This window comes from Sorex araneus, chromosome 3, assembly GCF_027595985.1.
Source record: "Sorex araneus isolate mSorAra2 chromosome 3, mSorAra2.pri, whole genome shotgun sequence".
Lineage (NCBI taxonomy): Eukaryota > Metazoa > Chordata > Mammalia > Eulipotyphla > Soricidae > Sorex > Sorex araneus.
This window is the reverse complement of record NC_073304.1, coordinates 121,848,397-121,875,415: the sequence shown is the minus strand read 5'-3', so window position 1 is coordinate 121,875,415 and position 27,019 is coordinate 121,848,397. Positions and strand designations below refer to the sequence as shown.

The window sequence follows — 27,019 nt, the reverse complement described above, 5'->3', positions numbered from 1 at the left end:
ATGAGTGAAGAGCTGCTTGTGTTTCTCTCAGGAGTGACCGGGCAGGATGCAGAGCTGCAGGTGATCCAGCCTGACAAGTTCGTGTCCATAGCTGCGGGAGAGACGGCCACTCTGCGCTGCTTGGTGACCTCCCTGCGTCCTGTGGGCCCTGTCAAGTGGTTTCAGGAGAGATTGGGTGGCTGGGAAGAGATCTACAACTACGGAGGAAAAGGCCACTACCCCCGAGTGACCAATGCTTCGGATTCCACCAAGAGAGACAATGTGGACTTTTCCATCCGCATCCATGACATCAGTCCGGCTGACATGGGCACCTACTACTGTGTGAAGTTCCGGAAGGGGATCACCAAAGATGTGGAGTTCAAGTCTGGGCCAGGCACCCAGATCACTGTAAATGGTGAGTGCGCTGGGGGTTCGTCATCCTGCTGTGTGACCACAGTCGGTCAGGCCAGCCTTGCTTCTGAGAGCAAGAACTAAGGCTAGGTGAGGATTTCATGCTTACCCTTGGATATATTCACAGTCCACTTCACCTGCTTTTGGAGATCAAAGATTTTGAGGTCACCGAGTTCTGCAGTTTGCAGTCCTGAGGAGAACACTCTGAGGGCTGTTCTCGATGTGGAGCATCTTCTCTTTCCTTAGTACCTCCTGTGTGCCCAGCCCTGCTCTGGCCACAGTGGAAACAGGGGTCATCACAATTACCAAAGGCTATTCTCCAAAATCATTGAATCTTATTCCCTCTAACAAGGTGTCAGCAAAAGGCTGCATTTCGTTCTGTTCGAGAAACAGCACTGACAAAAGGTGATAAGAGGCACAGACTCTGTTTAGTCTGACAGTCAGACAGTCACGAGGCTGCCCATTTTTAGAAAAGTTGTCAGGAAACCCTCCAATGATTCAAGGAAATACACACAGCCACTGAAAGCTCTGAGCAGAGCAGGTGACCTTGGAAAGTCTCAGCCAGGGAAAATTCCTCAGCCAATTGACAAAAGACTGCCTGATGAGATGATGGAACATCATGAGACAATCTTTAAAGGACTGTTCTCATCTCCAAAATGGCAATAACAACTGATTTCTTTTAGGAGAGTTGAAAGGATCTGAGGTGTCATTGCCTGAAAGCACAGAGTAGACCCCCAAACCAGGGGCTAGATAAAGTTTCTGTGAATCAGCATCCTATGCGCATTACACATAGAAAGTGACTAACCCACCAATCTCTGTGGGAAGGTGTGAGATGCAATAAGCCTAGTGAGAGAACAGAAGAGTGTTGGGAACTAAGGGTTAAGTTAGACAGGATGAGGAAGGAGCCTTCGGGGGCAGAAAAATGGGACTTTGTGGTGAAAATACTGGTGCCAATTTTTGTGAAACAGCACTGAGGCATGGTCTTGTATGTGCTCCATCTTGGCCTGACTGCCTTGGTGTGAGAAAAAAATAACCACAGTGGCTCTTAGGAATGCAGCTGTGCTTCTTTTTTTTTTTTTTTTTTTTTTTTTGCTTTTTGGGTCACACCTGGCGATGCACAGAGGTTACTCCTGGCTCTGCACTCAGGAACCACCCCTGGCAGTGCTCAAGGACCATATGGGATGCTGGGATTCAAACCTGGGTTGGCCGCATGCAAGGCAAACGCCCTACCCGCTGCGCTATCGCTCCAGCCCCCACAGCTGTGCTTCTAATCAGGATATTCTTTCCCCAATATTGTCCCCTAGTTCTGGATCCTGGTGTAAGGCAATAAATGTGATCCACAGGGAGCTAATGGGACTCACAGTCAAAAGGGTGTTAGCCCCATGATCCCAAACAACACTCATTTCTGTATTGTTTCTTAGTCCATGTTGGCACCCTCTTCATGGGAGTGGTTCTTGGCAGATGAGCAGCAGTGCTGTCATGCCAAAACTGTAGATGTCTCAGCGTTTGGAATCCTCAGTTTCCTCATCAGTGAAGTGGTGGCTTTAGTTCAGGTCTGTGAGGTGCAGAGAACAGTCGAAAGTCCTGTGGAAGCATCACTAGTGTCACTGAGTCTAGGAGGAGAGCCTGGGTTAGCCACCTGTCTGGGCTCATGTCCCTGCTCTGTCTCCTTATCTCTGTAACCTCTTACAGGTCACTCCATACCGGCCAGAGTCCTCCTCTGTCAGCGATGTTCCATCCTTACTCCATAGCTACACACACCTGGGATCGAGCAACATGGAGAACGTGAGCTGTGTTAGCTCAGGAAAATTACTGCCTGTCAGCCAGGATGCTCTGAAGCTGGAGGTCCTAGGGCAGACTCTCTCCACCTTAGGCCACGGGTAGTTTAGAGGTGAGGGCAGGAGGTGCCTGTCAGCCCTGGACTCTCTTTAGTACAATGTGGGGAACATTGATTAGCTTCCCCAGGCTCAGCTCCACCTGGACTTTCTGACTGTACTGGTCAAGTATGCCCTGAATGTCTGATCTCCAGAGGCTGCTCATCACAGTCAGGCCAGAGTTCAAGAGTGAATACTGTCACTGCAGTCTCAGAAGATGTTCACCCATTGAGGTTCCCAACTTTCATGGGGTCCTGCTTCCAAGTTGCTTCTCTTCACAGTGGTTCCCTTCACCTTTCCACTCAGTTCACCTCCCTCTTGTTCTCTAACCCCGCTGAGACTTGATTCCATCCCAGACTTTTCATCTGTTTTGTCTGTTTTGTAAGACCACCTAATGACTCTTGGGCCTTCTGTCTGTGCAGACATGGGGGAAACCATGCCTAGTTGAGTTCCACTGGTCACCTGTGTGTGATGATTGGAATCAAGGATTTCCTGTGTCCTTAGTTAATGACATTGGACCTGCATTCATCACCACCATTCTGCACATTTACCACTGGAAATTATTTTCCATCTACAATCTCCTTTCTCCTTCAACTGTCTCCTGAGTTTAGATTTTTACAGAAGAGACTTGGAGAACTATAAAGAAGGGATGTTTTAAGACTTCTTGCTTTTGACCAGGTGATGGGGCTAACATAATACATGTTACCTTAGTTCCTGAGGCAGGGACTATTAGCCTGGACAGGTGATATTTAGAGATGTGCTTCCCTATAGCGGCATTATTAAAGGACTTGCACTATTTGTTCATGTGAACAAATACATCTTATGCCTCCCTCGTGTAACATGAAGCCAATCAACTCAGGTTACTGGGAGAAGTCTCCTCAGAACACACACACACACACACACACACACACACACACACACACACACACACACACACACCCTTTTTCAAAGACCCAGCATCATTCCAGCATGCCCTCTAATGTTGTCTTCATCCTCTGGTCAGGGGAATAAGCAAATATCCTTAAAGAATATGCTCATGGAAGTTACTTGGTTGTGTCCGTAGGAGCACAGTTCTGTTTGTACATTCAGCTAAAATTGGAACCCATAATTATATTCTCTTATTGTTTTTTTTCTTTTTCACTGTAGTACCATGATTCACAATAGTTAATGATATATTGTTCCCACACTCATCACAGAAGTAACTATATTTTTCCACCAATATCCCAAAGACCCCTTACATCCACATCCTTTCCCCCTACAGAAGGCCAGTTCTATAGGCCAACTCCTTACTCTATTATCTTTATTTTATAGAACATTTATTATGCTAAAATTTAATTTCCTCATTTAATAATTTTAAACAATGTAAAACAGTGATACACTGCTCACTTTGTTTGTTTTTGTTCTGGTCTACATCTGAAAATGCTCAGGCTTACTCCTGGCTTGAGCTCAGGGTCACTTCAGGTGAGGCTCAGGAGTCCAAATGAGGCGCTAATTTCAACCCTGAGCAGGCCATGTGAAAGGCAAGAGTGAGTTCATAAGTGACTGAGTGAAAAGTGCCAAACAGAAATACATTTGGGGCATGAGAGGGGCTTAATTGGTTTACTTTGTGAAGCATTTTGTGTTTATTTCAAAGCAAAATGTTTCTACTGCTTAATTCATTCCTCCTGCAGAGGCCTGGAAAGGAGAAATGCTGCTGTCCCACTTCTCAGGTTGAAACTGGGATACCAGTACCAGCCCTCCTGCTTCCCTTATCATCTCTCTAGACATGGCACATGTGATTTTCAGAAACAGTTTCCAACAGTCATTCCAACTCAGGAAGCTGGCTACACCCAATTGTTTTCATTGGGTTCCCATGTAGATATAAATTAGGAATCAAGCACTGTGCTAGGTAGTTTCAGGTAGTTTATATATCAAAACCCAATAAAAATCAACTCTAATTAATCTCCTGTGCACACTTGTACAACTTTAATGCAGTTACTATTTTCTTATTACATTTGAGGGGCTGTTATTCTCAACTTCATTTGTTTTTTCCCTGATAGGTTCTAACATTCATTAATCACCTTTCTAATGCCTCACCACTGCACTAATGACTTTCAATAAGCAGATTCCCTCAGAGTGAGGTCACTCTGTCTAACGATTTCTGTCCTCGGTGAGTTTCTTGCTGTGGGGTTGACTAAGTGATGGATCTCCTGCCCTATGACCTGTCTGCTTACAGGTCAGAGCTTCTACCCTGTGTAGTTTCAGTTCCACCCATGATGGAGGAGTCTCTACCCCCCACTTAAGTGAACACCATTGAGAAGACTCACTCCCTCAAGTCTGAGGATCAAGTCAGTAGATCAAATACAAAATTCTCCTCACTGACTATGCTATCTCTTTTCCCCTCTTTCAATGAAGACAACTCGTAAGTCTGACAAAAGACTAAAAGTGATTAAAGATGAGGAACCTCTTTACCTTGATTTCTGAATTCATCCTAAACTAGAGCAATAGTCAAGCTCAAAAGCTTCAGAATGTTAATGGGTGCTGGCATCACAGCTGGAGGAAGCAGAGTTGCCTGAGAATTGACCTGTTTAGCTCCTTTGAGGAAACTCTTGTTTCTTGATTTCTGTGCCCAGAAACAGACCTGCCCACTCCATCCCACATACATTTCCTCCTGGGATTCTTCCTTGGAACCAAGATGCTGTTGGTGCTTGGTGTTTCTGCCATTTACATCTACAAGAAGCCGAGGATCTGACTGTAAGTATCAGGGTGGTGGGGGGAGGAGGGAAGGAATATTGCGGTGGTAGACAGGCCAATAGCTCTCCCTGAAAGGAAAAGTCAACAGAAGGTCCAACATGTAAGTCACACATGGCCAGCATCCAGGTCAAGTTAAGAAAATTTAACACACTCCTCTCAAAATCCTGAGGAGGTGGTGGATTTTCTAACAGATTCTCAACATCCAAGAAGTACATGAGTCCTGTGGAATAAACTGGGTTAAAAGTGTTCAGAGATGGCCACAGAGTTCTAAGCACAGGAAGAAGAGGGATAAATAAGAGACAACTACATGGAGGCTCTCTGGAGACCTTTTCTAGAATATTTGATCATGGAAATATGTGACAGAAGCGATTCTCATTTGAGAGTAGTTTTGAGAAATTCAATCAGCTTCTCTGAGGAATCTTTGTCCTCTCTGAACCACTTGTAACAGGGTAGGACTGATGAAGAATCGGGGTCAAAACCTAGGAAACTATGGTTGTGCAGAGCGCTCTCCCAGGAGATGCCTGTATTCCCAGGAAAGGTACTTTAGAAGGAGAGCAGCACCAGGATACACACAGGGGAATATTTCTTGAATAAATAGATATTGAAGTGTGAACTGTTTCCCCCAGCTACTTCCTCGATTCCTGCTGTTACCATCTTAGTCTCTGCTGCCCCCTTTCCTTTCTGAGTCTTGTAATCAAAAGAAAATGGAAAAAAGAGAAGCTCCCAGAATGTATCCCAGATGACCTCCCTCTCCTGAGACCTCCACAGGCCCTGATACCCTTCTCCCACCCTGATGTGCCCAGTTCTTGGACTTGAAACACAGTCTAGAGCAAGGTTCATGGGAGCAAACTCAGATATTGACTCTTGACATCACCCTAGAATATGAGAAACAATCACTCTAGAACACGAGAAATTAGGCAAATCTGTGCATCTCAGACTACTGCTTATCCACTGCTCTTGGGGTGGCCTTGATCTACAGTCAAGAGTTACTTCAAGATTGCCCCATTCCTAGAAGACTGCTTCATGACTGGAGGAAATAAGGCAGATGGAATAGAGAAGGGATCACTAAGAAAATGATGGCTGGAGGAACCTGTTGGGATGGGAGATACACGCCGAAAGTAGATAATGGACCAAACATGATGACCTCTCAGTGTCTGTGTTGCAAGCCATAATGCCCAAAAGTAGAGAGAGAGTATGGGGAATATTGTCTGCCATGGAGGCAGGGGGAGGGTGGGAAAGGGGGGTATACCCGGGATATTGGTGGTGGGGAATGTGCACTGGTGGAGGGATGGGTGTTTGATCATTGTGTGATTGTAACCCAAACATGAAAGCTTGTAACTATCTCACGGTGATTCAATAAAATTAAAAAAAAAAGTTATCTCAACTGGATTCCTTCATCCTCAGACTTACTGAGGTTCTCTTAGACTCTTATCACTATCACTGTCATCACTCTCATCCCGTTACTCATTAACTTGCTCGAGCGGGCACCAATAATGTCTCTATAGTGAGACTTGTTGTTACTGTTTTTGGCATATTGAATATGCCATGGGGAGCTTACCAGGCTCTGCCATGTGGGCTAGATGCTCTCGGTAGCTTGCCGAACTCTCCGAGAGGGGCCGAGGAATCGAACCAGGGTTGGCCGTGTTCAAGGCAAATGCCCTACCCGCTGTGCTATCACTCCAGTCCCCTTAGACTCTTAAGTATAAAATTTTATTTATCTTTATTTTTTATTATTTTTAAAGAAACATTATTCTCCTTCATTTGTGCCAATGTGTTCTAATTCCCAAATTTACTAAAGCTCTCTAATGATACTTATGCATAAATTTTTATGTGTATCAATAATTTTAAAAGAAACATTTTTCTCATTTATCTATGCTTATGCACTCTCCTTTTCAAGCTCAGAAAGACATTTCTTGTCTGTGTATGTGTATATATATCTACATGTGTATATATAGACACATATAGATAGATATACAAATATATGTATATACATATACATCTGTGTCTGTGTTCATGTTCACACAATCTGCATATAATCTTCCTATTTCTTGACCCAACCTACTACTCCTTTATTGTCATATGCCATCTTCTCTTCTGGAACCACTGCAATAGTCACAGTGGTTGTTTGAGAATATAAGTCACATCATTCTTCTTCAAAACTAACAGAATAAGTAGATCAGGAAGCAAAAATGTCTGCCACTTAGAATAGACACACTTAAAAATTCACTATAAATACAATCTCTGAGAAAAAGGATTGGGAAATATCCATACATGAAAATGGCAACTCATAAAGAGCAGGAAAGGTTATACTCGTGTCAGACCAAAAATCATTCAAACTAAGGTTATATATTATATCCTGACTAAAGGATCGATATATTAAAAGACTTAGCTCTTACCAACATGTAGAATCCAATGAAGGATCAGTGACTATTTACAGAACTAGAGTAGATTGAGGAGATAATTGATGGGAACACAACCAGTGAGAAACTTCAATACCTCCCTCTCAACAGTGGTGAAAAATCAGATAGAAAAATAAAATACTAAGCCTTCAATGAGGATTTGGAAGAGGATTGTGAATATATATATTAGAGTCTTCCACATTGAATCAAAGTACCCCAAATACACATTATTATCCAAGTACACAATCTATAATGACACATTATTATCCATTGCATAGGTATCTTCAGGATAGATTATATACTGGGACAAAATACAAGTGTACGCGGCCATGATCCATGATCCAAATGAATCTCGAACCAGAGCAACTTGCTGCAGAGATGGCTCTGGGCTTTGCAATAGGCCATTTTTGTCGGAACCTAGGAACCCCAGCGCCACCATCTTCTAGAACTCAGTGAAAAGCTCCAGGTACAGGGTGGCGGTGGCGGGAAACAACAGGCCTCACGGGACAGGGGAGGAGTCAGTCCTTCTCCTTCCCCCCACCCCAATGGAACTCTGAGATGATGCCCACATAAGGCTACCATCTGCTTAAACTCCCACAGAGCCATGATCTAGAGACACAAATCTCGAACCCGAGTCACTTACTGCAGTGATCTCTCCATTTCTTAATTATTAAAAGTTTAGAATCCCTAAAGCGGCCACGTGACATTCTATTGCATCCATAACAAGCAATACAAAACACATTGTCTAGTATTGCCTTTTTGGCAGGTATGAGTGGTGTTAGGACTGGTCTCAAAATATTGAAGGTGACCAAAGTAGAGAAAGAGAGTATTTTGCAAATTCTCTGCCACACACAGGGGTAGGTGTGAAATGGTGGGGGGGATACTGGGGATTTTGGTGTTGGAAAACATGCACTGGTGAAGGGGTGGATGTTTGATGATTGTAAGATCAAAGCTCAAACATGAAAGGTTTGTCACTGTACCTCATAGTGAATCAATAAAAAGAGAAAAAATAACTTCACAAGAAATTATAAACAACTTTTTGTCTTTTGTTTCCGGATGCATCAAGGCAATAAACCACATTCTGAGGGAACAAATGGGCTCTCAGTCCAGGAAACTCTTAGCCCCCTGGCGTCACACCTTTTGCTCTCATTTCTGTTTTGCTTCTTAATCCTCTGAGGAACACATTCTCCAACCCTGTTTATCAGAGCCAGTTCCCAGGCTCCCTAAGAATCCTACTGATGGGAGCAAGAAGACTGACTGATGGGAACAAGAAGACTAACCAAAGGGTGAAACTGAAACACCACAATGGGGCCCAGAATTGAAGAAGGAAATTCCCACTTAAAAGAGAAATTGCTAAGAAAATGATGGCTGGAGGAATCTGTCAGAATGGGTGATGTGTGCTGAAAGTAGGTAATGGACCAAACAAGATTGGCCTCCAAGAATCTGTGTTGCAAACCATAATGCCCCAAAGTAGAGAGAGAGTATGGGGAATATTGTCTGCCATGGAGGCAGCGGGAGGGTGGGAAAGGGGGGTATACCGGGGATGTTGGTGGTGGGAATGTGCACTGGTGGAGGGATGGTGTTTGATCATTGTGTGACTGTAACTCAGACATGAAAACTTGTAACTAACGGTGATTCAGTAAAAATTAAAAATAAATAAATAAATAAATAAGAAATTGCTGATGACCATGAGTCTGGGGATTTGTTACTCAGGGTGGCACTGGGGCAAGTACTTCCCGGCATGAGGAGCATCTTCAACACCTCAGGGTGCTACTGCGACCTCCAGGGGGAAGGCAAAGGAAAGAGCTTCTCACAGTTGTTCCAGGCTCTTCACCCACATTGGTACTGGCTACCCCTTTGGAAAGAGTAGAGTGACAAGAGAAAGAAGTGTTAGCTCAGTTAAGGAAGACTCACACCCAGGGAGCCGCCATCCCAATGTCTGTTTGGTCCCTCTGTAAGCTGGTGTCTCTGACATTGGAAAAAATGCAGCACTTGCTGTTCTTGATCAGAAACTTTCCCCCAGAAGTCCTCATGGCTCTTCCTCTGCCACCTGTGTGGAACCCTGGACTGTTAGAGTCTGTTGAAATCAGAAGTGGGACTCCTCAGGTACAGACCTGGGCTGGACAGTCAGCAAACTCACTTCACCATCAGATCACAGTCATATGAACCCAGCAATTTTAAAAGTCTGGGTGACTCTGTGTGTTTCCTGGGAACTTGTTAGACCACAAGTCAGCTGAAAGTTGTTTTGTTTGTATTCTTTCTTGTTTGGGACCATACCCTGTGGTGGTCATGGTTTACTCTTTGTTGACAGGGATTGAATCTATCATGTGAAAGGGAAATGCCCTACTTGCTGTACTATAGGCTGAGCATATAAGAAAGTACTGTTGAGCTATAAAGAAATTGAAGTTCCCCTCCAATCCCACTCTCTATAATCTCAATTCTACCTTGTTTTTTTAATCCTCATGGGGCATCTGCTTCCATCCTGTTCACCAGCACTGGGCCCAAGCACACCAGGCTAACCATATACTTAGTGGACATTCTAATTATTTCCACTTGGGTTATTGCCCCCAAACAACTGCTACATATGCTAACTTATCAGTTTTTGTATGACGTAAAGTTTTATTTCTCTCAGATAAAAGCCTGGGACTCTAGCTTCTGAGACACAAAACTCATGTTCTCTGGACTAGAGCACTGCATTACTGGCCCAGGGTCTGACTCTCAGACTCACATATTGGCCTAAGCATGTCATCTTCAGGAACAAGGCAGAACAGTCTCCTTTTATCATTTAGAGGAACATCCACATTGTACTTTTACATCAATACATCAATGTTGCCAGTGTCATTAATAAATGGTTGGAATCAGGAGGTTTTTCATAAACCATATAAATGTATCCCAAATTTGTACAGTTCTCTAAATCTTCAGATCTGTTGAATCGTGCCTGCTGGTGCAGAATGGAACCATCAGCCCATCACAGTCAGGACCCCTAAGCTGGGGAGTCTGGGACATAACTCACAGCCAGACATCACTCAACCTGGGAGCTCCTGAGTGTGAAATCACCATGAAGACTCCAAGATGTATGAAAGTCCAAATGGAGACAGCAGGGGGCCCAGAGTGAGGAGGAAGCATCTCAAACAGGTTTGAGGAAGATTGACTGAGAACATTTGATGTGTAACCTCTCAGCTGTATCCTCTTCTCTGCTTGACCCCTCTTTCACAATAAAGAATCAGGAAGTGCCTAGAATGTAAAGCAAGTTACTGTCTTGCAATCACTTTATTGGTGAGAGTCACTTCCTTTCATATCACGGAAGGTTGGGCTTCTCTGCATAGGGCAGAGTTCTGCCAGCCTACACACACTTAACACTGCAGGCTCATTGGGTCTCTGGGATGCAGGTCCTGGTCTTCTGGCTGTACCTTCTTTCTCTCCTGCAGCTGCCTCTACTGCTGGGACTCACAGGTAAGTAGAACCCTTGGTGGTCCACTTTATCAAACCTGCTTGTGGATATTTAAGTCTCTAGCAAACTCACAGGAAGTTCAATTACTGGGCATTCTCTTGGAGTAGGAAGGAAGGTTCTGAACTGTTTCTATGTAGATCTATTTCCTGCAGTTGTTAGCACTGGTGGTGAAACAGATAATGCAACTAAAAGAAATCTGGCAGCTTTGTGTGTGTTAACTTCTGTAATCCTCACAGCATCTCATGTCAGTGCTATAAACACTGTCTCTGATTTGCAGATGGGGGAGAGGAAGTAAGTTGTCCAATGACACCCACCTAAGTGTGAAAGTTGATCAGCCAGAAATCAAGTCCAGGTAGTACAGATTCAGATCATGTTTGAATCTTATTATGCTCCTTAGCTTTCAGAGGAAAGCAAAAGAATTAGAAAATATGAGAAAACAAGGAGAACAATAGATACCACAACTGACTATTCTTTAATATGCATTAATTCCCTTATTTTTGTTAGGGATGTATTTGATATACATCTGGCAGTGCTCAGGGCTTGTTCTAGGCTCTGAGTTCATGAATCATTTCTAACTGTCCTTTTGGGACCCTATGTGGTGTCAGAGATCAAATCAGGGTCAACTTCATGCAAGGCAAGTGCCTTCATTCCTGTAATATATCTCCATCTTATTATAGAGGGATTTTTCAAAGGAAAGAATATTTATTTGATATTTTTTATTTTTAAACAACCATTTTAAGATATAACAAATACAATTCTAACAACTCATACAGTTGTTCAAATGATACATGAGTGAATATTTCTGTAGAGAATAGAAAGACGCTGACTGAGTTCTGCATTTCAGTGGCTACTTTCTTTACGTCCTCAAAACACACTTGTTTCCTAATTTGATGTTCCCTTTCCTTCCCTTCCTTCCCTTTTACCTTCCCTTTGCTTCCTCTTCACTTTCCTCTTCCCCATTCCTTTCCCCTTTTTCTTCCCCTCTCCCCCTCCCCATACACTTACCTTTCCATTCTCTACAACACTAAGGAATGAAAACAGAGTCTCACACATCCCACATGCCAAAACTCTACTAGAGCTCTGTCCCTGAGCCTCTACTGAAGTAGTTCTCAGTTTACATGAAAAGAGGTTTACTTGCTCCTGTCTATGTTTCCCGATCTCATTTTCTGCTTTTCTACACAAGCTCTTAAGACATAGAAGAAAATTTTCACATTTCCATGTTGCATCGTTTTCCATATTTATTATCAAAATCAATCTTGCCAATATTGGCATCCTCTTATGTCATTTTAAGCTTCACCAACACAAGAAATACAATGTCGATACATGTTCATATTCATGAACATTCACTAACTGCCAGATTGGAAATGCCCCAGTATTCTCTCCTAGGATGATGATGTCTGAAGTAGACACCCGTATCCCCCTTAATCCACAGATGAGAAAAGGTAAGAGGAACTTAAGGGTTCAAGGTCACTTAAGATAAAAGGAGACCTGTGAATTGAATTCAGGCACTCTGATCCTAGATTTCACATTGTTAGGGCGCGGATCAAGATCTCCCTATAACGACAAAGAGACTCCAGAGACTGCAAACAGCAAGCAGGGTTTATTGTAAGACTGGCTGGCCAGGGTCCAGCCGCCTACACAGACACGCAGGTCCAGCAGGTTGGGCAAAAGACCCCAAGCTTCTCCAAAGGAGATCTTATATAGGCCTTCCCCGGCCGTTACAGCAGAGCCCGCGCATTTCATAGCCAATAGATTTGTAATATTGCAAACTTTCTTAACCAATCCATTTAAAAGGACATCACTCCTTAGCCTATGGTTTTAGAGATCAGTATTTGCGCCAATATTCAGGAATGTCCCGGTTCTGGGGGCAGTCCTGGGTCTTGTGATACGGGTCATGTGATATGGGTCTGATTATCTGGTCTGACCACCACCGTTCTTGCGAACTGGGGTGCCTGTATCTGAATTCCTTGCTCAGGGGCAGAAAATCAAGTTATTCTAGAATGCGGGCTCCTGTAAAAAGAGTCTTAAGGAAGCTAAATAGATTCTTGTGTTCTGTCCTGGGCCCGATCCTCACAACATTTTAACTCTAACCCTCGGCAATACTCATCAATCTACAAAAATACTTTCAGTCCATGTTATCTCTACGTCTTCTGCCAATGGGTGTGAAGAGTAGCAAAGAGAGCTTGTGGGTCTCTGCACCTCGAATCCTCTGTTTCCTGCACATACTCAAGCATCATTGTTTTGTACCAAGTCATCTACTTGAGAAACAGTTTCTTGTGCAATCACCACTGACATTATCACCAAATCAAACCCCAAGGATTAACTAAGTGACATAATTTTTCACATTTGTAAACATGCAGTTATTTATTCATCACACTCTGTGTGTCAGGAATTTTGAAAGATATTGGGGTGTACTGGTCAATAATAGAGACAAAATAGTTGCTCTTATAAAGTTATCTATTGGGGGAAATAAGAGTAAAAGAGATATAACAGAAAACTAAACTGATATATAAGAAAGTGATTTGTTCTGGACAAGAACTATGTGCTGAAAAAAAAGGTGAAGGAACAAACATAATAACCTCTAATTATCTGTATTGTAAACCATTACAGCACAGAGAGTGAGAGAATGAAAGAGAGACAGAAAGACAGAGAGACAGAGAGAGAGATGAGAGAAGGAAAGTGTCTGCCATAGAGAGAAAGTGGGAGTGGAGGCACAGGGGCAGGAGGGAAACTAGGGAAGGACATTGATGGTGGGAAATGTGCACTTGTTGAAGGATGGGTATTGGAATATTGATGACTGAAACATGACCATAAACAGCTTTGTATCCATTGATCTCATGATGATTTAATAAATAAATCATTTTCTAACTCTTTAATTAAATCACTGTGAGATATACCCAATAGTTAAATTTTTAAAAAGTAATTTGTGATTTAAAAAATGCAAAGTACTTAAGGACAAAATACTTGGGACTATAAGAGTAAGAAGGATGAGGTGTGTTTTAAACAAGTTTGATAGCTATTATGGAAAAGGCAAATTTGGGCAAAGCTTAGAAGACTGTACAGTACAGTCTACAGAGATTTCTGGTGGGAAAGTGACAAGGAACAGCGTGCAAGGACCCTAAGAAGAAATTCTTCTTGTTTTGCACAAGGGTTTGATTTTGCTCTGATCTTGCTCGTTTTATTTTTGCAGCATTAAAAAAAATTGTTTGATATTGCATGGTTTTGCTGAGGGACGCCACTTCCTCTAAGAGGAGTATGAAATTATTCTACATTTAACTGAGAATAGACTACACAACAGAGAATTTCAGAAGTTATTTCAGAAGCTAGACAACAACTAGAGGATTTCAGAAGTTACTGAGTTCATGCACACAAAACAAGTTAATTGCAATAAGTCAGTAGTTAGTAGAGACAAAGTCAAGAGCTTGGCTCTGGGACATGAGCTGATGAGAGTCAACAGGATTTCCTGGTGCACAGTGCTGGAGTGGGAGAGAGAAACCCAGGGGCTGGGATCTGAGATCTGGGAAAATCAAGCTGATAGCGAGGGCATGGGAGGAAATGAGGAATTCAGGTCCGGGATGTTAACTGTGTGATGTTTACTTCCAACTAAGGATCAAGGCCCGGGAGAATTGTACAAAAAGTCCAAGGTCTGGGGAAAGGTCTGGCCCAGAGTGTGATTGTGAGAATTATGGATCCACAGAGGGAAGAGTTTCTCCATTGCCTGGTGTCTGTCAACTTTCTGGTTTCTCTTCTTCCCTCTCTCCACTATTCAGTTCACTGGTCTCTCCAAGGTTCAGTCATAGTTATTTCCACTTTGTCACATAAACAGTCACTTTTGTCACACAGCTTTCCATTGTCCAATCATCTTCTCTTATTTTTATGTTTAAAGTTTTAGGTTTGGGGCCACATCTGGTGATGTCCAGATTCTGTGCTCAAGGATCACTCCTGGGGGTGCTCAGGGCACCATATGCAGTGCCAGGGCATTGAATCATAGTCAGCAGAGGGCTTAGGACCCGTTCTATCTCATTAGTCCCTAATCATCTTCTCCTGACTTAAATCCAAACTGACAGACACCCTGACCACAGTGACAAGCCTGGTGTGCCCGGTGAGAGCAGCACCTCCTTAGGAGCCAGCCCGGGCACACAGGGGCTGAGTGGGTGCACTCTACCCGCTCACATATGAAAAAGGAAACCACAACTCTGTATCGTGTTTAGCACAAAGAAACAGAAAAAGAACATTGCTAGGGTGCAGTGTCCCAAAGAACACACAAAGCAATGAGCTTTGCAGTGTAATATTTTGTTTGGCACAAGTCAAACAAGTATGGAGGTTAGAAAGCTGACTGGTCAGGGAAGAACCCTCTAGTAGGAGAGCGACCCCCCCCCTTGACTCCAGGATCTACTTATACTTTAAAAATTCAAGGGGCTTCATCCATAAAGGAGCATGAAGAGAAAGAAACCTCACAGGTAGTAACAAGTTTAGATTTCAGTGCACTTTTACTTGCTCTCCTGGCTAACTTGGGTTTTCTTCAGAGAATTTAAAAAATGTTACCTATCACACTAAGGATGCAGTGCATGGCTCAATCCCCTACATCACAAGGACTCCCAAACATCAGTATGTATAGACCTGATGTGCAACCTTGTGAACGTAACCCCAAGTACCTCAGGGTAACCTTGAAGTCCCAGCACCTCAGGGCCTGAGCAGTGCAACATCCTTAAACCCTAGCACTATGTTAAGGACATGCTGTTATCTCTATGTGTGACAGCTAATCCCTCAGCTTCAACAGGAAAATTCCTACCACAAAATAAATGTCTAGCAAAAAGTCATGATTAATAAGTAAAAAACAGAGGCAGTTTCTACTGATGCACCTCTCCCCTAAAACTGAGTTATTTTAGGATTTTAATAATGTATTGATGTGAGTTTAAACTAAGAACACTCAACTAAGTCTTTGAGCACAGCAATAAATTATTTTCCTCTTTCTGGTTACCCATATAACATCTAAATTTATGAATATATTTATAATGATATGTATTCTTCTGTGCAAATAATGCTTACAATATATTTCTGCTTCTCAGATATAGATGATAACACAATTTTCTACTAATATCATTTGGATGACATGCAACAAAAATAAACCATGGTCTCCTTCAGACCAGTGATTTGAAATCATTGGTCTTTTGCCTTCTACCATTTGGGAATTAGTGGGAAATACTTCTGCAGTGTCAGTATCTCTCTACAAATATGAGGACACAATTGCAAGAGAATTGAGAAGATCAACTAAGATTATTTTTGAGGGTGTGGTTTGGAATTTTTGGGCCATATACAGCAGTGCTCAGGGGTTACTCTTGAATTTGTGCTCAGGTGTCAAACTTTTATGTGGTGCTGTAGATAGATAAGACTAAACAGCATGTACAGCAAGCATCTTAAACTCTATACTATCTCCCCGGTCCTCTCAAATGATATTTTAAGGAAAGACTTAACAAGTACTACAGATATCTAATAATTAAATATCAACAAAAAGCCAAAAAAGCCTTTGCCTGAACATAAGAGAAACAACAATAGCTACCAGATTTCATTTTCTACATTTGGTAACTGAATTTGCAATCATTTTTTAATAATATCAAATTATTAATACTTAATTTTAAATCTAAGTGCTGAGCAATAGCACAACAGGTAGGGCGTTTGTCTTGCACGCAGCCAACCTGGGTTTGATTCCTCCATCCCTCTTGGAGATCCCGGCAAGCTACTGAGAGTATCCTGCCTGGCAAGCTCCCCATAGCATACTCAATATGCCAAAAACAGTAATAGCAAGTCTCACAATGGAGGTGTTACTGGCGCCCGCTCAGCATATAGATGAACAATGGAACAATAGTACTACAGTGCTACAGTGCTAGATCTTAAATACTCTGGAAAAAACAAATCCAGGTCCACAAACAACACATGCACAAAATTCAAACAAATAACAGCGTTTTTTAATGCTTTAGATTCATTCATACAGAAACCACTAGCTCAAAAAATAGTAGTACTTTGTGTCAAAGTGTTAGGGTCCGCAGATCTCTGCCCGGGGGAGGCTCGGAGAGATAAAAGAACAAAACCAAGACAACTCTTTCTGCAAATGCATGGGGTTTATTTAAGCCAATATAGCTATATTGGGACCTTCAATTGTGCCTCAATAGCGTGGCATAACCGAAGGCCCCAAACTCAAAAAGCTAGCTGTTTTTATACCCTTTTGGGGGAGAAATGAAAATCTCACATACCAAAGGGAATCACATAGGTAACTTAATTTGCATATCTAAACATTTGTTGACAAATGAAAATCTCACATATCAAAGGGAATCACATCTATATATCAAAGGGGATCACACATAGGTCACTTGATTTGCATATCTAAACATTTGTTGACTGTTAACTATTTCCCTGCAAATGTTTGCCTATAGTTCCTAGGGCAATTTGTTGGCCCATTTGGTGACAGAGTCCTGCCCAGCGGTAGGTCCTGAAGACATCTTTCAAAGCAGTCAAGTAGTTACAAAGGGCAACTTCAGCGGTTAACCCTTAACCTGCCCTTCAGTTCTTGACTCTTAACTTGCCCTCCTCTTCAATCCCCACTTCCCCTTGTGAATATCTCTAATCTTAGAGATTGTGAAGGGGGTGTCTCCCATTGTCTGGACATGCCACTAGTAGTCTCTCCTTGTCTGGACATGCCACTAGTCGATGTCATTCTGGTTCCGAGAGGGGAGGCAGCTTTTTGATTCCATCCTCCTTCAAAGCAGTTGGTGTGTTCAGGATCACAGACCTCTCCAATGGGGTTCTCTGGTGGCAGTTTTTATCACCTGATTGAAACCAGATGTCTCAATGCACACGGATGAGGAGTTCACTCTGGCAGTGTGCTCCCAGCCCCCATGGAGCTCGGCCTTGATACCTGTAAAGACTAGTAATAACTGGAAAAGAGAGAGAGATCATATTCTGGCCTACACTTCCCTTTTCAAGGCTAAGTTGGAACAGTGGCAGTTGACCCCCCCAAAAAAAATTTTTTTAAAAGAGAACAGAGTTCCTCCATTAATGGGGTTTACACTCACAACAGGGCAGTTGGGATTTTCAAGGCCAGAGGGGCTTCCTTAATCTAGCTACCTACTTTATATTCCCCTAGAGATTCCACCACCTTTAATCCTTAAAGGGAAAGTGGTCGAAGTTCCGTCTTCTGGAGCTGCTTCATGCTGACAGAGGGGCACTGGCCCTGCCTGCACAAGGGGTGAAATCTCATGCTACCTTAATTTAGTGGGCCCCAGGCAATGAATTTGTTGGGTTCCTCAAGTTATCTGAAAGAAAAGATCAGATCAGTTAGACTGAGGGATGGCCCTGGAGATGTGGAAGGTCCTTTCTGACATAGTAACAACAAAATAGTTTGCTATCTTAGAAAACATAAGAGTTAAAGCAACATAAACCAAAGCAATGTAATGCCATACCCATTTCTATCATAAAAGCAATGGAAAGGAATAATTGCTTTACCCATGGTTGATAGAAAATGACGTCTTATGTCCAGATTTTTCTAGTAACATAGAAGCACCAAGCTACTTCTCAGATAGGAAAAGCTATCCATTCACTGAAACTATCAGTTGGAGCCAGTAGATACCTTGAATATAAGTGTTTGATCATTTGCATGTCAAGCTGCCAATCCTCTCCTTGATAAGTTCCTTGAAGTTACAAGTGTTAGGAAAGGAGGCCCACTGTAAGAAATCACGCAACCCAGAGATTCTTCTTGCAGTGATTTATTCAGAGACCTTCTCGGGAAAGAGGACCGAGGGACGAATGAGAAGAAAACCATACCTAGCTAGGCAGCTTCCCTCCTTATCTACCCCTCGCTGCCTGCTTAAGCCCAAGTGTCTGCAGCTACTTACAGCTCGTGGCGTGACAAGACATCCTGATTCCTTATCAGGTGTTATCTACGAAGCACGGTGTAATTAACAAGAAACAGGTTTCCATGAAGCACGGTCCCGTGGCGGCTCCCCACAGCCCACGATTCATTAATGAAACAGAAAGCACAGTTCTGAGTTCCTTTCCATGAAAGATGGCTTTCACTAGTGTTGGAAGCTTAGTGTAACCCTTTATCTATCAATTTCCTTTTGAAAACATTGTTCCAATGCCTATTGTCCCTCTTTTGCAGAATATTTTAGATGAGTATTATCTGGATGGGGTATTAATCCCATGATGGAATGAGAATTAAGAGCTGTTAAAATTCTAGTTCTCTCCAAATGACTGTGTTCATAGAACTAAGAGTGAATACTTAGATGTCCACTCTTGGCACTGTAGCCAATTGACAGGTTGGCGGGAAAGTAATTAATTCTGCACTTTGAGCTGAGGTTCCCCCACTAAAGCTCTGGCTTCCAATACCCTGGTCAGACTAGTGACAGCATCTTCAACATTGAGTCTCACAGACTAGACTGCTTACTTTACAGTCAGCAAAACACATTGTACCTGAATTACTCAAAAGGGATACCTTATAGATCAAGATTAGAATACATTTACTAGATCACTCTATAGAATTTGAATCTAATTCTTTAAAAAGCAAGTTACAGAAACATGGTTTTCTCTTCACCTTCATTTTAAAATTTGCCTGATGGCTTAACAAATCTGACTTGTTCTTTTGCATAAACACAGCAAGATTGGAGAACTCTCCATTTGGGGTGCCCCATTATTTTACTGAGAAGTCCTGGGGGTTGGCTAAAGACAGGAGGCCTACCAATAACAGCATTAATCTTATGTGGCACGTCAGAGTTACCCAGACCTGGCCATAAATGTCCCACGATGAACTGGATGGCTTCAGGTCTTCAGGTTAAACTGGAGGTGACCTTGAGCCTCATTTGCCCTAGAGGCATCCTGGCAGAAAGGAGTCCCTCCCCTCCCTTCTTCAGGGCTGGGAGAGATCCAGGGTGTTTCTTGATGCTGAGAGTAGGTCAGGCCGTGTCAGTCACATAGATTTCCGGATTCCTCATTCTCCATAGCAGTGATGATTTCCATTCTTTCCTTGAGCTGGCCTGCCTCTAGGGTCTCCCTGAGGTTTTTAGGGTACTTGAAACAGTACCTGTTAAATACATGCTCCTGTCATTTAGACCAATCCCTTGCTGTTTCCCTGGAAGAGGGTTTTGGGGTCCCATAACTGATTTTCCTGTCTGCATGAGGGGTGGACCCTATTACAGAGAGGAAAGACTTTTATCTGGATTTATGCAAACCAACACAGTGCCATGAAACATCAAAAACATACTGAAGGTACAAAAGAAGAGAAAAGCAAACATCTCACTTTACTCACAGTAAGATGCAACACACCCATTTGTTGTGGTCCTAGTCAAAGGAGCTAAAATCTGTAGAGGAAAAGTGTACAATTTAACATCGTATTTAACCCATTCAATCCTATGTTGAGAACCTTGACTTCCCATTAATAAAAGCACTGTACTGGGAGTACTAGCACAATTCCGCATGAGATTTAAAGAGTTTCTTAAAACAGTGATCAATTTTTTTCCTTCAAACACAACTTCAAACCTTCTACACATTCCTCTATATTCATTCTGTCCTGTAACTTTCCTTCAACTCATTTCAAAATCAACTTCACTTTAACAGGATTCCTTGCCTTTTTTCAACTGATGATATCTGCATCCATTATCTTTCTGACTTAAGACATACATCTATATTCCTTATAGTCATCCCATAAGTTTAAATTTTTATTTTACTGAACTTAGTACAACATAATCTCCCAAATTTAGACAATAGTTACCAATCATTTCATTTAACATGACAAAACTGCTCTGCAGTACCATTTCAAAAGCATTAGGTTAGTTCTATAGATATTTAAAAAAAAAAAACTTTAAAGATGCTCACAACTAAAGTTCTTACAACATATTCATTGGGCAAAGGTTCAATTCACATTAGAAATTAACCAGGAGACATCTTAGAATTCTGATTTCTAGGAAAACAAAAATATAAAGATTAAAACACTCATAGATTACCATAAAACATTAAGGATCTCACACTTGCATACAAAGTTCTCTGAGGTTCAGGATAAGGTTGGTAAATCCCAGACTAAGTCCTCAGGCCAATTCGGCCTGTCCTTTCTTCCTCAGATTTCCTTGTGACTTCCAGCTGAGATCTGTTTGAGGTGGTTTGGGGTCTTTATCAGGAAAATGAAGTTTACTCCAGATGAAGCCAAGCCATAGCAGGATCCAGAGTACATTAGTAGGTGTTATCTGTTAAAATATAAGCATAGACTTTTCCTCCTACAAGGGGTTTCACACTATTTCTTTTTTGTGTGTTTGTCAGATTTTAATGCAAATATAAGAATCAATTGTTTTCCCAGACCCTTTCTCATTTACAAAGTTGCAATCTTATCTGCTGGGCAAACGTGTGATTAGAATTCACACGTTTGAGGTTAGGGAAGGTCTGCATATCCAGTCTGACTGAGGCAGAGCCTGCTGAGCTGGGTAATGCAGGGGATGGGCAGATCCAGGGAAAATCTTAAAAATAAATAAATAAATAAAAATCTCTCAAGCTGACAGCTGTAAAAAAAACTAAAAAACGCCGAGGGGCGAGTGCACTCGAGGGCTCTCTAGGCGGCTCTGTCTCACCGCCCGCGTTTGGTGCCCTAGACCACTGTGTGTGCTGTCAGTCGAGGGCAGGCGACGGAAGGAAGAAGGAAGAAGGCCAAACTGGTTGCTCGATCCGTTTATTTCATTCTCTCCCTCCGCTTCTCCCGCTCTCCTTGATCTCTCTCGGTGGATCTGGCCCCGTGGATCTGCCCCGTGGATCTGGCCCCAGGAAAGAAGATCCAAAACCAAAACCAAGCCTTCTTTGGGCTGAAAGCACTTGGATTTACATCCCAAAGACCAGGCTGGGCTGCAGCAAGAAATCTACATGTCAATTACAAACTAGACAGCACCTGAAATTTACATCCCAAAGACTAGGCTGGGCCAGAGCCTGGAATCTACAATGTCAAATCAAGCCTGGCTAGCACCTTAGATCTGCAGGTCAAAGATCAGCTAGGTTTCTGTGACAAAAGGTTTCTGTGACAAAACTCCAGAAGGCAGCTGGAAAAAGGGGAAATATTCCAACATCTCCCCCCTTTTTGTTTAGAACAGATTTTAACCATAAAATAAAATGCTAGGCACAAAAAGTTCAATAACACTAGCAGAACACCTATTCTCTAGGACAGATACGCTTTCAGCAGGACCCATCCAAGGATGAAATCCCATGGCTGTGTTTCTCCTCTCCTTGTCCAGTAAACATATAAGCATTCACAATATTAATCATTTTGTATGGGCATAGCAAGAGATGAGATTAACCCCTCATTACCCTGAGCTAGGTAGCTTTAAAAAGTTTTGTTACCAAGCATGATGAGAATCCAAATACAGAAACTCTAGAGTTAAATAGATGAGATTAAAGAGGCATAACTTTGATTCTGGCCTTGCTGTAAAGCCAGATCAACGGTTGACTCTAGACCATAATTCCAGAGAGCTCTTACTGATAAGAGATTTCTCTGTCATCAAATTAATGACAATTTGGTAGACTAAATAAATTTCCCTCCCTCCTTCCTTCCTTCCTTCCTTCCTTCCTTCCTTCCTTCCTTCCTTCCTTCCTTCCTTCCTTCCTTCCTTCCTTCCTTCCTTCCTTCCTTCCTTCCTTCCTTCTTTCACTCCTTCCTTCCTCCCTTCCTCCCTCCCTCCCTTCCTCCCTCCTTCCCTTCCTCCCTCCCTCCCTTCCTCCCTCCCTTCCTTCCTCCCTCCCTCCATTCCTTCCTACTTCCTTCCTCCCTCCCACCCTCTCTCCCTCCCTCCCTCCCTCCCTCCCTTCCTTCCTTCCTTCCTTCCTTCCTTCCTTCCTTCCTTCCTTCCTTCCTTCCTTCCTTCCTTCCTTCCTTCCTTCCTTCCTTCCTTCCTTCCTTCCCTTCCTCCCTCCTTCCCTTACTCCCTCCCTCCCTTCCTACCTCCCTTCTCTTGTCTCTTCCTTCTCTTGTCAATTTAGACTTCTCTTTCTAAATTGCATCTACTTCTTTTAATGTTTCTTTTTCATGTGAGCTGGGGGTGGCCTTGGATTTTGGCCACATCTGGCAGTAATTGGGAGATATGTTGGGTACTGTACTTGTGGGTTGCTCTGAGTAGGACTCCAGGGAACACATATGGTGCCAGAGATTGAATCCAGGCCTCTAGCACGCAGTGCATGGGTTCCAACCACTGACCTATCCGGTCCTCTTTCTTTATTTTCTTTTTTAAAATAATGTTTACATTATTACTTGTTACTTTCTGGAATAAATAATACTTCTACATGCATCTGTATGTTTCTTATCTATATGTACTCAACATTGCTCTTTTCCTCTGTTGGCTGTTACCCATGTAGATTCTTTTTTAATCTTTTCCTTTGACAATAAATCTCATTTCAACAACAAAAAAAAATAAAATAAAATAAAAAAAAAAATAAAAAGTTTTGTTACCAGAAGTCTCAGAGATCAAATAAAACACAGGTACAATAAGTTTTTCAACCAATATTGCTACTCTAGAAAATAACATTTTAAACCGAAGCATTACTCTTTGAACCTGTTTTCATATATCAGTTATTTCAACTCACAAGATTCTCTAGGTCAAATAATTCTAATCCAGTGCAGATACAAATATATACATTGGTATAATAGCATAAGGCCTCTGGACCATCAATTTTTGTGAAACATGGTAAAACCTTCTTTGACTTAAGTTCAATAGTTCTCATACCTTAGTTAGTTCAAATGATGAGCTTTCTAACTTTAAACAAGTCCATCATACAGACATGTTTTCAAATACAGAGAGAGAGCCTCCACCCCCCCCCCCTTTTTTTAAACCAACCTTTGATATTAGCACAGAAAAAACACTTAGACCATCAATGTTTATGGAAACATAAGAAAACTTTGTTTATTTTGGTGGTTTCTGTACCTCTGTTGCTTTAAAAACAGCTAAATTCCTCATTAAAATTGGCTGAGGCTTGTAAGATAAAGCCTTGCATCCTCTGAATTGTTTTAGTTTTTGATGCTACTTCCTGAGCTCTTCCTAGATAGTACAGATTACGAATTTCAGAAGTTACAACTGTTAATAGCCATTAGTGGTCTTCCAATAAGAAATCTAGATTGAGAATTTCAATTTCTTTGTAGGCGCCATATTCTGATTAGAAATCTTTGTTTAAACCTGATCTAACAAGTTCCAAAGATACCTAGATCTTTTAAATTGCTCGGCTACATATCGCTCTGACTCCCTTGATTTTGTTTGCTCAGTTCTAAGAATTAATGACTTCAAACTAGCTCTAACACTCGAGTGTTCCACAGACAGACAGACAGACAGACAGACAGACAGACAATGAACTGACTAAAAATACCACTACACGTGCACACATCTGCAGTTGATCGATCGGATCTGACCCTTCAAAAACAGCAGGGAAAAAACTGATAGACAGAGAAAGGAAAGAGCACTCCCCAGGGCAAATTGAGCCCTGTCGGCCGATTGGGAACATTGCTCCCTGTTTCTCTGCCTGACCAGCCAGTTTCCTGCTTGTTAAGAACAGATCAAGAAAGCGCCTTTGTTGATACACGCTGGCAAAACAAATTATGACAAAGTTGTTGAAACCTGAGGTTGTTAGATGCTACCATTTTAAGGTCAAGACTACTTGAGACCAACCATCATGGCTCCGTTCCTTCCTTCGCCTGCCATTATCGCCATCAACCTCCCCGGGGTGGGGGAAGCTGCCGGAGGCTACCGAACTCGGGTGGCGGGAGAGACAGCTGCTGCCCTAGGCCCTGTGCCTGACTCTGTGCGGTGAGGCGTCCCTTCCCTCGCCCGCGCCTTTTCTTTTTATTTTTATACAAGGAACCTTTTAGCATTTCTATGTAATCCCAGTTCATGTCTCATCTTTGGGTAGGCAATCCAACTGAAAAGTCCTTCACTGGTATGAAAAATCATGGATGACTCATGGTCCCTCAATTCATAACTTATTTTATCCAAGCAAAACTAATAGCTCCGTTCTTTTCAGAACATGAATTTGAAGCTTGCTGTTTTTTTATTATTATTATTCTTTAATTAGTGAGTCACCATGAGGGTACACATACAGATTTACACATTTTTGAGCTAGTTTTTCCCTCATATAATGTTCGCAAACACATCCCTCCACCAGTGCTCATTCTCCACCACCAATAAACCCAGTATCCCTCCCACCCCCCAATCCCATCTCTCCCCATCCCACCCTGCCTCTGTGGCAGAGTATCCTCTTTTGATCTCTCTCTCCAATTGGGTGTTGTGGTTTGCAGTAGGGGTATGTAGTGGCCATTGTATTCAGTCTCTAGTCTATTTTCAGCACGCATCTCCCTTCCCACTCGGGATCTCCAACCGCGTTTTACTTGGTGTTCCCTTCTCTATCTGAGCTGCCTTTTTCCCCAGCATGTGAGACCAGCTTCCAAGCCACGGAGCCAACCTCCTGGTACTTATTTCTACTATTCTTGGATATTAGTCTCCTACTCTGTTATTTTATATTCCACAGATGAGTGCAATCTTTCTATGTCTGTCTCTCTCTTTCTGACTCATTTCACTTAGCATGATACTTTCCATGTTGATCCACTTATATATAAAGTTCACGACTTCATTTTTTCTAACAGCTGCATAGTATTCCATTGTATAGATGTACCAGAGTTTCTTTAATCAGTCATCTGTTCTAGGGCACTCAGGTTTTTTCCAGATTCTGGCTATTGTAAACAGTGCTGCGATAAACATATAAGTGCAGATGTCATTTCGAGTATACGTTTCCGCTTCTCCGGGGTATATTCCCAGAAGTGGTATTGCTGGGTCAAATGGAAGCTCAATTTCTAATTTTTTGAGAAACGTCCATATTGTTTTCCCAAAGGGCTGAACCAGTCGGCGTTGCCACCAGCAGTGTAGAAGGGTCCCTTTCTCCCCACATCCTCTCCAACAGTGGTTGCTTTTGTTCTTTTGGATATGTGCTAGTCTCTTTGGTGTGAGGTGGTATCTCATGGTTGTTTTGATCTACTGAAGCTTGCTGTTTCTTGCATGCTTGTATTTCTGGTCTTTTTTCACATTCAAATATCTATTTACAAGGAATTAACCTGCCTCAGTATCGCATATGCTATATTTTTTCCTTAAATCATTAGTTCAAATCAAAGACTAATGACCTTATTCTAGTTTGCACTTGTTATTATGTTAATTATACATGCAATGAGCCATCCTGTTAAAAGTACAAAAGTTGGTAGCAATAGAGCACATTAACAGTGGTGAAATCATCAGCACCACACATTTCTAGAACTTTCCAACAAGCTAAACAGAAGTTGTGTACCCCAAATAAATCCTCATATTTTCCAGCTCCCCGAGCTCCAAGGTGTTTTTTCCTCTATGAATTGGCCCATTTTAGGTACATTATACATGTGGGAAACTATTTCTCTTTTATATTTGATTTCTCACAATTATCATAGTATTTATTTTAGGTTCATTTGTGTTATAGGCTGGATCAGAATTTCTTTAATGAGTAGGGATGCAAGTATTCCATTTTGTACACATATTAGGTTATATTTTTCATTCATCTGTTGAGGAAATATTCTATAACTTTAAGACAATAAGATTTTGATAATTGTCACAGCAGAATTATGACACCAATGTATACTGAGCAATTTAAAAAAGTATAAATCTCAGGGACTTGAAACCATGTTCAGCTTCCAAGAAATTTCCATGTATATGTTAGGATTTCCACCTTCCTCTCAGTAATCCAGCAAAGGGCAGACACTGCAAGGAGCATCATCTGGGGAAGAGAAGGATGGATTTACCGAGACTTTGACAGATCAGGGATATCCACAGTCCCTCTGCTCACACTCATTGCTCAGAAAAGTCTCATGGTTCCTCATAATGCAAAGAAAAAGTCCAACACTCTCCAGGCCAGACAGTGGAGGAACAGAAGAGTTGCTACTTCTAGACATTCCAGGGAAAGCTCCTAAACTACCCTCTACGCCGTGTCCTTAAGCTCCTGGTTCCTAGATTTCTCCATCACATCACATTGTGGAGGTTCATGGGGGCAACATAAGATTCACACAATGTGCTGAACTCATCATGCTGAACTTCACCACTCAGTCACTGGTGAAGGTTGCTGACAGAGAGTTGGGGAAACCTACAGACTAACAA

The 27,019-nt window shown here is 42.2% G+C and overlaps 1 protein-coding gene across 1 annotated transcript; it reads left to right on the top strand.

Moving 5' to 3' along the window:
* Positions 1-27,016, top strand: LOC129403488 (signal-regulatory protein beta-1-like). The gene is made up of 3 exons (XM_055132136.1): positions 1-394; positions 1,852-1,943; positions 26,876-27,016. The coding sequence occupies exons 1-3, from the start codon at positions 1-3 to the stop codon at positions 27,014-27,016; spliced, it is 627 nt and encodes a 208-aa protein (XP_054988111.1).
* The last annotated feature ends 3 nt before the right edge of the window (positions 27,017-27,019 follow it).